Source organism: Nematostella vectensis, chromosome 11, assembly GCF_932526225.1.
Source record: "Nematostella vectensis chromosome 11, jaNemVect1.1, whole genome shotgun sequence".
NCBI classification, from domain to species: Eukaryota; Metazoa; Cnidaria; class Anthozoa; order Actiniaria; family Edwardsiidae; genus Nematostella; species Nematostella vectensis.
In genome coordinates this window covers 4,198,604-4,211,710 of record NC_064044.1, presented here as the reverse complement: position 1 = coordinate 4,211,710, position 13,107 = coordinate 4,198,604, and the positions used below count along the sequence as shown (strand labels likewise).

Below are 13,107 nucleotides of genomic sequence, written 5' to 3'. Positions count from 1 at the left end.
TTTGGCCAATTAATACATGTCATACTTACACCATGACACAGTCCCATTGTCTTTTGGCCAATCAATACATGCCATACTTACGCCATGACAGTTTTGGTAGCACGCATGGTTTTCCACCCTTGCTGGACCTTGGCCTTCAGGCGGTCTCGACGCTTCTTCCACTCAAGCTCGATAAGCAAGACGACCACTCCAGCTATGCCGCCCATGGCGAGGACCACGTACACCCCAACCATGCTACCGATCTGAATCCGCATGTTCTCGATGATTTCTAGGGAGGCAATGGTAAGGCATGGATAATTACACGATCATCGTCATCATCTTCATCATCATCATCGTCAATATCGTCATCATTCACATCATGCGCAGCCCTAGTTTTTTACTTGTATTCTCAATAAGCAGAGTGAATTTGCGGATATACCAATAGAGTGTCGCGAGCAGTTAACCATTAATGTAAAAAACAACCGAGATGGTCACGACAACCAAATAATTAACATGATTTCCTCCCCCCCCCCCTCCTCTTTATTCCGAACTTCAGCTTGTTTGAATCACCTACCCTCAGAAGTGAATTTACGGTACTCATAACTACCTACCAACAAGAGTGAGTTTACGGTACTCATAATTACCTACCATCAGGCGTGAGTTTACGTTACTCATAATTACCTACCATCAGGCGTGAGTTTACGGTACTCATAATTACCTACCATCAGGCGTGGGTTTACGGTACTCATAATTACCTACCATCAGGCGTGAGTTTACGGTACTCATAATTACCTACCATCAGGCGTGAGTTTACGGTACTCATAATTACCTACCATCAGAAGTGAGTTTACGGTACTCATAATTACCTATCATCAGAAGTGAGTTTACGGTACTCATAATTACCTACCATCAGAAGTGAGTTTACGGTACTCATAATTACCTACCATCAGGCGTGAGTTTACGTTACTCATAATTACCTACCATCAGAATTGAGTTTCCGGTACTCATAATTACCTACCATCAGGAGTGAGTTTACGGTACTCATAATTACCTACCATCAGAAGTGAGTTTACGGTACTCATAATTACCTACCATCAGAAGTGAGTTTACGGTACTCATAATTACCTTCCATTAGAAGTGAGTTTACGGTACTCATAATTACCTACCATCAGGCGTGAGTTAACGGTACTCATAATTACCTACCATCAGGCGCGAGTTTACGGTACTCATAATTACCTCCATCAGGCGTGAGTTTACGTTACTCATAATTACCTACCATCAGAATTGAGTTTCCGGTACTCATAATTACCTACCATCAGGCGTGAGTTTACGGTACTCATAATTACCTACCATCAGAAGTGAGTTAACGGTACTCATAATTTCCTACCATCAGAAGTGAGTTTACGGTACTCATAATGACCTACCATCAGAAGTGAGTTTACGGTATTCATAATTACCTACCATCAGAAGTGAGTTTACGGTACTCATAATTACCTACCATCAGGCGTGAGTTTACGGTACTCATAATTACCTACCATCAGAAGTGAGTTTACGGTACTCATAATTACCTACCATCAGAAGTGAGTTTACGGTACTCATAATTACCTACCATCAGAAGTGAGTTTACGGTATTCATAATTACCTACCATCAGGCGTGAGTTTACGGTACTCATAATTACCTACCATCAGGCGTGAGTTTACGGTACTCATAATTATCTACCATCAGGCGTGAGTTTACGGTACTCATAATTACCTACCATCAGGCGTGGGTTTACGGTAATCATAATTACCTACAATCAGAAGTAAGTTTACGGTACTCATAATTACCTACCATCAGGCGTGAGTTTACGGTACTTATAATTACCTACCATCAGGCGTGAGTTTACGGTACTCATAATTACCTACCATCAGAAGTGAGTTTACGGTACTCATAATTACCTACCATCAGAAGTGAGTTTACGGTAATCATAATTACCTACCATCAGAAGTGAGTTTACGGTACTCATAATTACCTACCATCAGGCGTGAGTTTACGGTACTTATAATTACCTACCATCAGGCGTGAGTTTACGGTACTCATAATTACCTACCATCAGGCGTGAGTTTACGGTACTCATAATTACCTCCATCAGGCGTGAGTTTACGGTACTGATAATTACCTATCATCAGGGGTGAGTTTACGGTACTCAAAATTACCTATCATCAGGCGTGAGTTTACAGTACTCATAATTACCTCCATCAGGCGTGAGTTTACGGTACTTATAATTACCTACCATCAGAAGTGAGTTTACGGTACTCGGGACACTTGGTTCTCTCGACCCACCACTTTCGTCTTAGGTCCTCTAGCTTGCCATTCTCCTGGAGCTTGAGTATTGAGCGCGAGATGTTCAGTAGATACGGGGACTGCTTTGGCATCACGATGCCATAACTACTAGAGCCCATCAGCCCTTTCACTGCATTCAGAAAAAAAAAGAAAAAGTTCAACAGAGCAGGCGTATGCCTTTGATTTACTGGAGTTGAAGGAGTGGGTGCGCGGTCATATGTAACCAACAACAGCAGCCTCATCATAAACACCAACAACCACTTTCTCATTATCATTATTAAAGCCATGAACACTACCATCCTAACCAACAACAAAAACGGCATCTTTCACTTTATCATCATCACCATCACCATCATCACCATCACCATCATCCTCCTCCTCCTCCTCCTCCTCCTCCTCCTCCTCCTCCTACTCCTCCTCCTCCTCCTCCTCCTCCTCCTCCTCCTCCTCCTCCTCCTCCTCCTCCTACTCCTACTCCTCCTCCTCCTCCTACTCCTCCTACTCCTCCTCCTCCTCCTCCTACTTCTCCTCCTCCCCCTTCTCCTCCTCCTCCTCCTCCTCCTCCTTCTCCTCCTCCTCCTTCTCCTCCTCCTCCTCCTCCTCCTCCTCCTCCTCCTCCTCCTCCTCCTCCTCCTCATCATCATCATCATCTTCATCATAATAAGATCATAACAAACCCTCTTACCTGTCATCAGATCACAAGGCTCCTGCTTGACTGAGTAATCAGTAAATGGATCCTCATCCAAGAACACCGTCTTGTCCATCTTGCGGACCAGATCCTCCCCCTTGACAGAGAAGTTGAGAAATGTATCACCCGCCACCATCCTCTCGAACAGAAGCCGATAGATTCTGTAGTCCGACTGGCGAAAGAAGTGGTACAGAGCAGTGTCCTGAACGAAGAAAGTGGTAAAGGGCTGTGTTAGAAAATGCGATAAATCAGTGGAATCATTTGAGTGTACAGGATTTGATTGGGATGGAGGGGGGTGAAACAAACATAGTTGTATATATAAAAGGATAGTATTTGGGAATCCTTAAATAATAAGTAATCCACTTTTTGGCCGACAATGGAGGGGGGGGGGGGGTGCTTGCCTCTAGGTAAAAGAGAACCATAAAGATTCAAGCCGGTTCGTCAGATAATCTCTATCTCTTTTCTAATAGCTGTTGCCTCCGCGGCCAACGGCCGAAAACTAGCCCTGTGACGTAGCCGCTTTAAAATTCTGAAAACACTCCTGACCTTGGTGATGTAGAGGTTATACTCTTTGTCGAGGACATCTTCCAGGTTGTTAATGGCGCTGTCTGAGGACGAGGTGGTCAAAAAGGCGGCCAAGTTTGCGGTGTAAGTAGAGACCCACACGAGGATGACAAACCACAGGGTGCCCGTCACGATACGACCTGATAAGGAAGCAGTAAATGTGGGATACCTGTGGCGCTCTCAAATATTGCGTTACAAGATGGAAAGTGGGATCATGATACGACCTGAGGGGGAAGCAATAAAGGTGGGTGTGGCATCAGGCTACCAAGTATCGCGTGACAGGAAGGTACCAATCTCGATATGATATTGGCGGGATACCTATAGCGTTACAAAATCAGCAAAGTTATTCCCATGGTGTCACGCCATCATGTCACGTGACTAGGACCACAAGGTAGTCACGAAACGACTCAGAAAGAAAACAACATTGGTACATTACCACGTCTAACAAGATGCAACTCACGTTACGACTTGGGTGGGGTATCGTTGGGATGCCTGTCGATCACCACTTCTTTGTTATTGTTTATAATCGAAAACACAAAGGTGTATTCGCAAGGTACTTTAAAATAACAATCTACGAATGAAGTCTGATACGTTATTGAGGATATTTGATTGAAAATTTCTTGGTTACTCGCTTGAATTAGCCGAGGGAAATGGATTTTGAGTCACACGGCATTGAGCGGGAGCATGAAATGGCGGCGTGATTGACTTTCCAATCACGCAATTACACCACTCACGGTATCAGATATAAGAGCACGTGAAAATCTAAAGGTCACCCTACTCATTTAAAATGTTAGCGTGACGTCACGCAACGCTCACCAGAGAGCATCTTGGGAGTCGCGTCACCGCCTTGCTGTAGCATGGAAGCGAGGCAAAACCACAAGCTGTTGAAGAAGCTGAATTCATCACCGTCCCCTTCTGTGTCACGGAGACGATGGCCGTAAGGACTACAACCAAGTAAGACGGATTAAATGGTTATGAGGATAAAAGGCAAGTAGGATTACATGCAAGATGTATAATAGGTAAGAGGGATACCAGGTAAGACGGATAAAAGGCAAGACAGATTACATGCAAGATGTATAATAGGCTAGAGGGATACCAGGTAAGACGGATAAAAGGCAAGTCGGATTACATGCAAGATGTATAATAGGCTAGAGGGATACCAGGTAAGACGGATAAAAGGCAAGACAGATTACATGCAAGATGTATAACAAGTAAAACGGATAACAGGCAAGACGGACAACAGTTAAGACGGATAACTGGTAAGTCGGATAACAGGCAAGACGGATAAAATGCAAGGTGTATAACAAGTAACGCTGACAAAAGGAAAGACGGATAACAGTCAAAACACGGATAATAGGTAAAACGGATAACAAGCAAGACGGATAACAGTTAAAACGGATCCGAGTAATATATGTGCAATCTTTTTCCCAAAGCCCGCGATCTTTAGTCACAAAAAGAATTTTGAGCAGGAAAAACACAATACTAAGAGCTAATTAGCTAATTAGATTGACAGTTGTTATGGTTACCTGTAGTAATTGACCAATGAGAGGCAGCCGGTCACGAATATCCAGCAAGCCATAGTCATTAGCCACACAGGAATAGTATAGGGGGTCATAAAGCCAGTGATGTCGATCTGTTTTTCCTCTGGTTTGCGTGTGACAAGGTCCATAGACACGTGCATGAAGGGCTCGCTAAAATCCAGATACTGCAGGCGCGCCGAGTTTATGGTCAGCGGTAACGTGGTCAGGTCCGCTTTCTGTAATGGAGAGAACCAAGATGGGATGTGTTGGAACACATAGGTGTTCCAATTAAAACAATTCTGTTTTTAAAACAGCCATTTTTCTCGCTCCCTGGGCCATACCAATTTTGGAAATCTGCTTCGTTTTTTTGTTTTCGCGTTTTACAGTGTTTATCGAGAAACGCCAAGTAAACGTTCAGGAATTCATGTTTTCTGCTATTTTTCTGGCCACAATGTTGGGAAAAAATTAGCACAGGTTTCCCACACGCTCGCCCATGACCCTCTTGGCCATTTCAAAAAACGACCGCCATTGATTGGTATGTATTCGGGTAACCTGTGTTCAAGGGTGTCTATGGTAGTAGTAGGGAAATGGCGCAGCTGGCGCAACTTTTTGATCATCCCAAATTTCATTCCAAAATGGCGCAAAAGTCTCCGCGCACCTCCGCCAAGCCTCGCGACCTGCGCATGCGCGAGTTTGCTAGAGATCTCTTGCACGACCACGCCCACCCGTCAATCACTTTGTCACGTGACGACCACGCCCACCTGTCGATCATTTTGTCAAAAACCTGTCAATCATTTTGTCACGTGACGACCACGCCCACCTGTCAATCATTTTGTCAAAAACCTGTCAATCACTTTGTCACGTGATAGCCACGCCCACCTGTCGATCATTTTGTCAAAAACCTGTCGATCATTTTGTCACGTGTCGCACCTAGGGGGAGCTCGGGGAGGCTATTCTGGTCTAAAGACGTATGGGGTCCTAGATAAAATGACATTAAAGACGGAGGTTAAGATTAGAGATGGTGCGGCTACCGCCGGCGGTTGTTCGGTGCCGGAGGTGAATGTGAGTAACACTGCGGATGCGGGGCCTGAACACTGCTGTTGTAACGCTGATTACTATGAAGACTCAGAATACGGAAGCTTCGACCCCGTTGGGTTTGTGGCCGGAGCGGCGACAATTGTCCTTGGTGTTCTAGCAATGTTAGTCTCCATGCCACGGTATGGCGAAAAAAGATGGGTAAGATACTAGTCCACGAATGAGGTGTGGAGACTTTAGACCGCACCGCCCTCACGCGGACCCCTTCGGAAGTCTTAGCGACCACACACAACACGCCTAGAGGCAGCTCGAGAGGCTAGCATCTTGACTTCACATCTAAAAAGCCTTTGAAAAGTGGCTTAAAGACGTGAACAGTTCAATAAAATGGGGGAACAAACGGTTGAACGTACGGCCGAAGACCGGTCACCACCACCATATAATATCCCCGACGGGCCGGTACCCAGGATTAACGTCCCCACCCTCATGCCGGAGTTTGCACTGTTTGACCGAGCCCTCACCAAATACGAGACTAGTAGAGCCTCCTTGGGAGACGAGGATAGTAGTAACACCCTTTGCAATCATGACGACCTGGTCACAGAAGACGGGGTCACTAGTTGCTTAGAGTGCGGGGAACAGATGCAGCGCGTGATCGCGCACGAAAGAGAATGGGGTTTTTACGGACATTCCGACGGCAAACGGTCTTCGAATCCAAGTCGGGTCCAGGTACGTAGGTCTGAGGATAGAAACATTGACAAGGATGTGGAGAACATGGGTTTTAGCGGGGTAATTGTAGCCAAAGCTAACGAGATATACACTCAGGTGACGAAAGGCCAGATTTTTCGCGGCGACCCACGGAAGGCGATCGTCTTTGCATGCATCTACTACGCCTACAAGATGTCCGGTAAGTGTCAGACACCGAAAACCTTGATGGAAACTTTTGGATTGAGCAAGAAGAGCTGCCTTAAGGGTCTAAAAATCTTTAGTGTTAACGCGCCTAAAGATTACTTACTACATGGAGCGTCTCCCACAGTTGTGCATCACATTCACGACGTGATGGACAGATTCTCGGCGTCCCCCGCACAGAAGGGAGAGGTGGTCCAGCTCTACTACAGATCTAAGAACCGCTCGTCTGAGTTGAATCGCGCTCGCCCACAATCCTTTGCGGTCGCTTTAACCTATTACTGGGTACGGCTAAAGGGGGTCGATATTACACTTAAAAAATTCTCCGAAAGAACGGGCGTCTCCGAGTTAACCATCAGTAGGAAAGCGAGAGAAGTGGCCACAGTCCTGGGTACGCCTGGTGTGGTATGATGTTTCCTGATTTCCAGAGAAATCAGGATTTCCAGAAAACTGTCAGTTCGGAGTAGATGTGAATTAACACGTCTAAAAAAATTCGAAAAAAGTGGTTTAAAGACGTGGATGTAATAACAAAATGGATATGCAAAGTGCTGGAAGTCTTACAAATCTCACCGTGGAGGATCAAGCCGCCACCTTAGCGAGGTGGGGAGCCGCAGACTTTGACGCCGTTATGGAGCGCGCGGCGTGGGAGGGGTGCGTCGAGACCGTGAGGTTGTGTAAGAGTTGGGGTGCGACGGATTTCGAAAAGCCGATGGTCAGGGCCGCAATGAACGGCCACGCCGAGATCGTTAAGATGTGTTGTGAGTCGGGCGCCTGTGACTTCATGTATCCAGCGTCCATGGCCGCGAAAGGCGGGCACGTAGAGGTTTTGAAGGTGATGGGCGAGTATTGTGCCGACGGAGGAGAGGCCATGACCGAGGCCATGGGTGCTGCGGCGGCGGAAGGTCAGGTGGGGGTTGTTGAGTTGTTGATAGATCTAGGTGCCGATGTCGATGTCGGTTGGGCCACCGCTGAGGCGGCGTACAATGGTCACGTTGAGGTTCTAAAGTTGCTGAGAGAAAACTTCAGCGAGTTTGACCCGGACTATGCTATAACACCAGCCACCGAATCTGGCAACCTCGAGGTCGTCAGGATGTGCTTGGAGTGGGGCGCGACCGATCTCATTGTACATATGAACTACGCGCGATTCTTAGGTCTACACGAGATTCTCGCGGTGATACGTGCAGCTTGGGGGTGGAGTCTCGTGCATGAGGAGCTCCCGGAGAAGCTACACAAGGTGAGATTCCGTAGAAAGCTGGAGGACGAACTAATGCCAGTAGCTTGGCACCCAGACAGGTTTTGGGATTGGTGCATGGATGAGCAAGAGAAGGGAATGTTGGAAGAGTGTTTCGCCAGGTAGACGTCGGCCGGCTAGGAGGGTGAGTATCGAGGCGTGAAAAACTGAAAAGTGATTTAAGGACATGACCGGTTTGATAGAAATGGAGAACCAAACGGTGAAAGACCCGAAAGTATCCCCCGTAAAGCGAACAACGGATTATAAGTGTCTTCATGGTAGAGTGAAATATTATTGCAAAGATTGTCACGGATCGCAAATCTGCCCTCACAACCGGAGAAAAACGCGGTGCAGAGAATGTAACGGCGGTAGCATTTGTGAGCACAGACGAGCAAGATATGTCTGTAAAGACTGCAAGGGGAAAGGGATGTGTGGACACGGCAAACAGAGACCCTTTTGTAAGTTATGCGGAGGGTCTCAAATATGCGAACACGATAGACAAAAGCACCATTGCAGAACGTGTAACGGAAATTAGCATTGACCCACTCAGTTTTGTAACGCGTCTCACGTTACAAAACACATACATTCCTAATCGCCCTAACAACTAGCGATTCTGAAAATAGGTTTTGTATTTACATTGGGAGTTCGCGGTCGCCAGGGTGGTCTGGTATGCAGTCTATTGTTTGGCACGTGAACAGGTATTGTCTTCTTGCGGTACGTCACATCCGTCCACATGCACCCCGCATGTTACCGGAATAGATACCAAGCTAAACCAGCCGTAAAGGCTGTGATCGTGGCAAGGTTAGTTTCGTGCTGTGTGTTCGTGGGTTTAATCACGTCCGGCTTTGGGTTAGTTTTCGCCTCCGGTTCCGGTTTGTGAGCCGTGACTGACTCGGTATGAGGTAACACAATCTTTGAATGACCCATATTATGTTTTGGGATCGTTTTTATCTCGTTATTTATCGGATTCAACCCCAGTTTCATATCTGTGGTGGCTTTTTGTAACTTGTTATTATAGCCAGCGATCGAAGTGTTGTTATTTATCACAAGATACGATGGACTTAACCAACAGCCGAGGGCGAAAGCCAGGTCTAGTTTTTGTCTCGCCTGTTGTAAAGCAAACTGATACCGTTGTATACTTTTCGATATACTGTTTTCCACCACCGCGCTTTCAAAGAGTTTCGAAAAGACCTGTTTCGTTTCCTGAGCTGAACCGCTATCACCAACGATTGACGACCGGGTCTGAACTTGCGCGCCTAGAATACAGTAAACAAAGGCTTCGATGCTCTGGTTTATCCTAGACAACCCAGCTTTGGTTAACCCCATTGATTTTTCCGGAAAGAACCACTCATACTGAAACCCAGTTCTAAGATCTTTCAGGTATTCGATCTCAAAGTGATTCATGTGTTCGTGGTCGCTTTTGGCAGCGTCCCATTCGTCGTGTAATTGATCAATGGTGTCATAAGGCTTATACTTGTCGTTAGAAGATGACAAGCCGTGATAATCATAATTATAAACGTTCCCTAACCCATGATTTATCGGTCCGAGGAACCGGAAATCGTCACCAGTTCGGAATTCTGTTCTTAGTTTTTGGTAAGCCGCTTCGCTGTAGAAGTTTTTATTCCAACTAAAGAGCCTATCTTTTGGAAGAGGGCATTGTAGCTCGTTTAATATTCGTCTGATAGTGAAAATGATGTGAAATCTGTAGAATGACCCCACTTGAGAGCCGTCAATCATGTCACGCGTCACACCACATCCAGCAGTCGCGCAAAACATAGCAAAATTTAAGGCTTGACTCCAATAACTGAGGTTCGGGGCGTCGAGCCACCTACTAGCCTCCTTTGCTGTTCTGAATACTAGCAAGCTGTCGGTGAATATGTCCCTAAAAACAAAGTGTGTCTTCACCTTTGGTGTTATAAAAACATCAAAAGAGACGTAATTATTTCTCGTAGGGTTTTCGTCCAACGGCAATATCTTGTACTCTGCACGCGCGTCTAGTCTGTATTGTTTTGGGAACCCAAACAGTTGCTGGATCGTTTCCTTGTATGCTTGTGTGTCGTCGGCGACTAGAAAATCCTGGATATTCTCGGGTTTCCAGCTATTACCAGGGAAGTGATATAACGTTTTGACTAGATTCCCATTCTTGTCGAATGGATCGTATTCGTCCCCATTGAAAACGAATTGCGCATTGCCGTGCTCGTCGGCAGAGAACCTTAAGCGTGAGTAGTAGGGGTACCTTTTCACAAATTCTGTAAATTTCATCTTATATGACATATAAGATGTTTTTAAATCAGTCCTTTACGCATCTCAATTCATAGATCCATCCGACGGGAGTTCTCTCGTACAGAAATTTCACCGAGCGGGTCGACTCGCCAGGTCTTTCAAAATCTCTTCTCTTACTGTTTCCCTCAGCTTGGTAATGTTTACGTTTTTTTCGTCCTCTCTTACCGACTTTTGACGGATCTGGAGCTTTAGAGCCTCAAACTTGTCCAACTCGTTCAAGATTAAAGAGAACTCTTCGTCTGATATTTTGTTGTCTTTTAAAGCTTTAGAGACCAGGTCGCGTATGCTATTTACTTTTGCCTTTGCCATCGCCGCTGTTTGGTCGTGCTTGGAGACTTTTTGCGACAGCCGTTTAGAAACCGCCGCACAGCCTACAGAGGTGAGACCGAAAACACCAGCCAAAGCACCCAACGGAACTCCAACGATGATGCCCAAACCTGACAGAGAAGTCCCCAAACCACTAGACCCAAGAATGACGGATAAGAGTCCTAAGACCACACTTAACTTTGAAAACACGCTCTGCCCTCGTTTATACTTTTTCCTCACGTTCTCGTAATGTTTAACTTCTTGCTCCAAACTTCCCAAAACATCGTGGGTCTTTTGGAGTCTGAAGTTATCACCCGAGGGGCTGACCCCTCGGGGTACGTTCGGGTAGATCGAGTTGTACTCTTCCATAGCTTTATTATGGGGAGAGTTTATTCTTTAAGTAATTTCTAAGATTAGACGTATCGGGTAGAGACCGCGCTCTATTGTGTTTCCGTCACCGCCCTTTATACTAAGACGGAGACTACTCACGTAACCGACTGATGTGGTACTAATCCGTACCGGATCGCTTGGATTGAGGTATATCTTTCCTTCATCAAGTTCTACACTTGCTAGGATTTGTGAGGGCGCCCCTTGTTGGAGGGAGTCGGACGCGTTCACAAGATCGCAGTGGATAAAAATAGCCTCGTGACCTATCATCTTTATCTCGTGGCGAGTGTTTGCTTCCAGCTCCCTGGTCTTGAGTCCTAACAGGCAGGCGAGCGGCTCATTCAACACGACGTTCCGATGAACTTCGAGTGACGAGTCTCTAATAGAGACTGACTTTTCACCAAGACGCATACCCCCATCTATTTGACGTTTTAGCGTCTCGATCGTATACTGCCCCGCGGGGATCCTAAGGATAATGTTCTCACCGTTGGAGACCGTTCCCTCGCTTGAGAGACTGTTACAACGATTATGAAACGCACATCCTCGCAGCGCGATAAACCGCGGCTTTTCAATAGGGTGTTCTAAATAGACGGTAAAGTCACCAACGTTCCCTTCAATGTAGAGTAATACCATTTGTTATGATTTCCGTCTCCTTTTAAATCGTTCTACGAAATACAGGACGACAGCGACGATGAGAAGCCATGCGTTTTTAGCTAAAAAGCCAACAACTTCACCTGCCGTTCTAAAGATGAAACTAGCTATCGCACCAACCATTCCTGGGAGTATTTCTCCTAATTTCTTGCCTATTGTTTTAAGACCGTCTCCAACGCCTTTTACAACACTTGTCAAACCCGTCTTCAGGTTAGAGACGATAACACCGATAACAACACCCACAGCGGTAACGACAGCAGCGACTGTAAATCCGTATTTCTTAAAAATCGCTTTGACACGATCTTTCAACGGCATTCTCTCTTCAAGATTTTCTCTCTCCAATTGATTCTCTTCCAAAGTCTCATCTATGACAGAATTTCTTTCGCTGAGCTCTTCATTTTTACGATCTATAGCTCTTAGTCTTTCTTGGTTAGTTGTTTCACTTCGTTCCTCATTATTTTTTCTCATTTGCTCGGTGTTTCTCTCTTCTTCTTCTCTGAGTGTATTACCTGTAGCGTCTAGTTCATCGAGTTGAATCTGAATTTGCTTGTACTTTCCGGATCTGATTTTGTCGTCAACACTCTTCCGCACCGTTCTATCCTCATTATACAACCTTTCTGGTCTAGTCCAACCACCTTTTCTCGCAGAATAGAAGGAAATGAATTGTTTCCCTCTTTCATCCGTTGAAATCTGAACTAAATTTTCATCAAGATCTGGATATTTCGATAACAAAAGGTCTACCCTAAGTGCGTCCGTTGAAGAAGAACCCCCCATATTCTGTAACTCCATGTACTCGGGGACAGCCTTCCCAGGGTTTCGTGTTTTCCATAAATCACGCAACCTCCCTATCACGTGGCTTGTAGCTCTACCGAATCTAGTTGAGATCCTTTTAATCCATGGTTCTACTCCCTCATCATCGTTTGGAAGAAGAGAATCATATTCTTCGTCCACGGTAGTATTCAAATCTTCTCTACCTTCTTCTGTTGTGGGATCAAAATCTATATCCATTTCTTATTTTGTTTGAAAATAAGAAATCTTTAAGTCGTGCCGGCTCATATCCACCTACTCGCTACATAGCCAAGAGCTAACATTCCACCTCCAACATATGCCATCTCTCCCATCTTTTGGTTGCTACTTGGTCTGTAGTAATCTGAGAGCTCAGGCTCTTTCAAATCAAAATCTGGATGTGTTTGAGCGTATAGTTTGAAAGCCTGATCGGTCTCCTTATCATTCTGGTCTG

At 45.6% G+C, this 13,107-nt stretch overlaps 1 protein-coding gene across 1 annotated transcript in view; it reads right to left on the bottom strand.

The window, feature by feature from the left end:
* The window catches only part of LOC5503771 (glutamate receptor 2), a 57,622-nt gene that overhangs the window by 2,806 nt on the left and 41,709 nt on the right, over positions 1-13,107 (bottom strand). Inside the window, exons 12-17 of the mRNA XM_048733991.1 lie at positions 5,081-5,310; positions 4,371-4,498; positions 3,537-3,694; positions 2,988-3,192; positions 2,253-2,432; positions 82-268 (exon numbers count right to left, since the gene is read on the bottom strand). Coding sequence (XP_048589948.1) covers positions 82-268; positions 2,253-2,432; positions 2,988-3,192; positions 3,537-3,694; positions 4,371-4,498; positions 5,081-5,310 — 1,088 coding nt within the window. The remainder of the gene's footprint in view (positions 1-81; positions 269-2,252; positions 2,433-2,987; positions 3,193-3,536; positions 3,695-4,370; positions 4,499-5,080; positions 5,311-13,107) is intronic.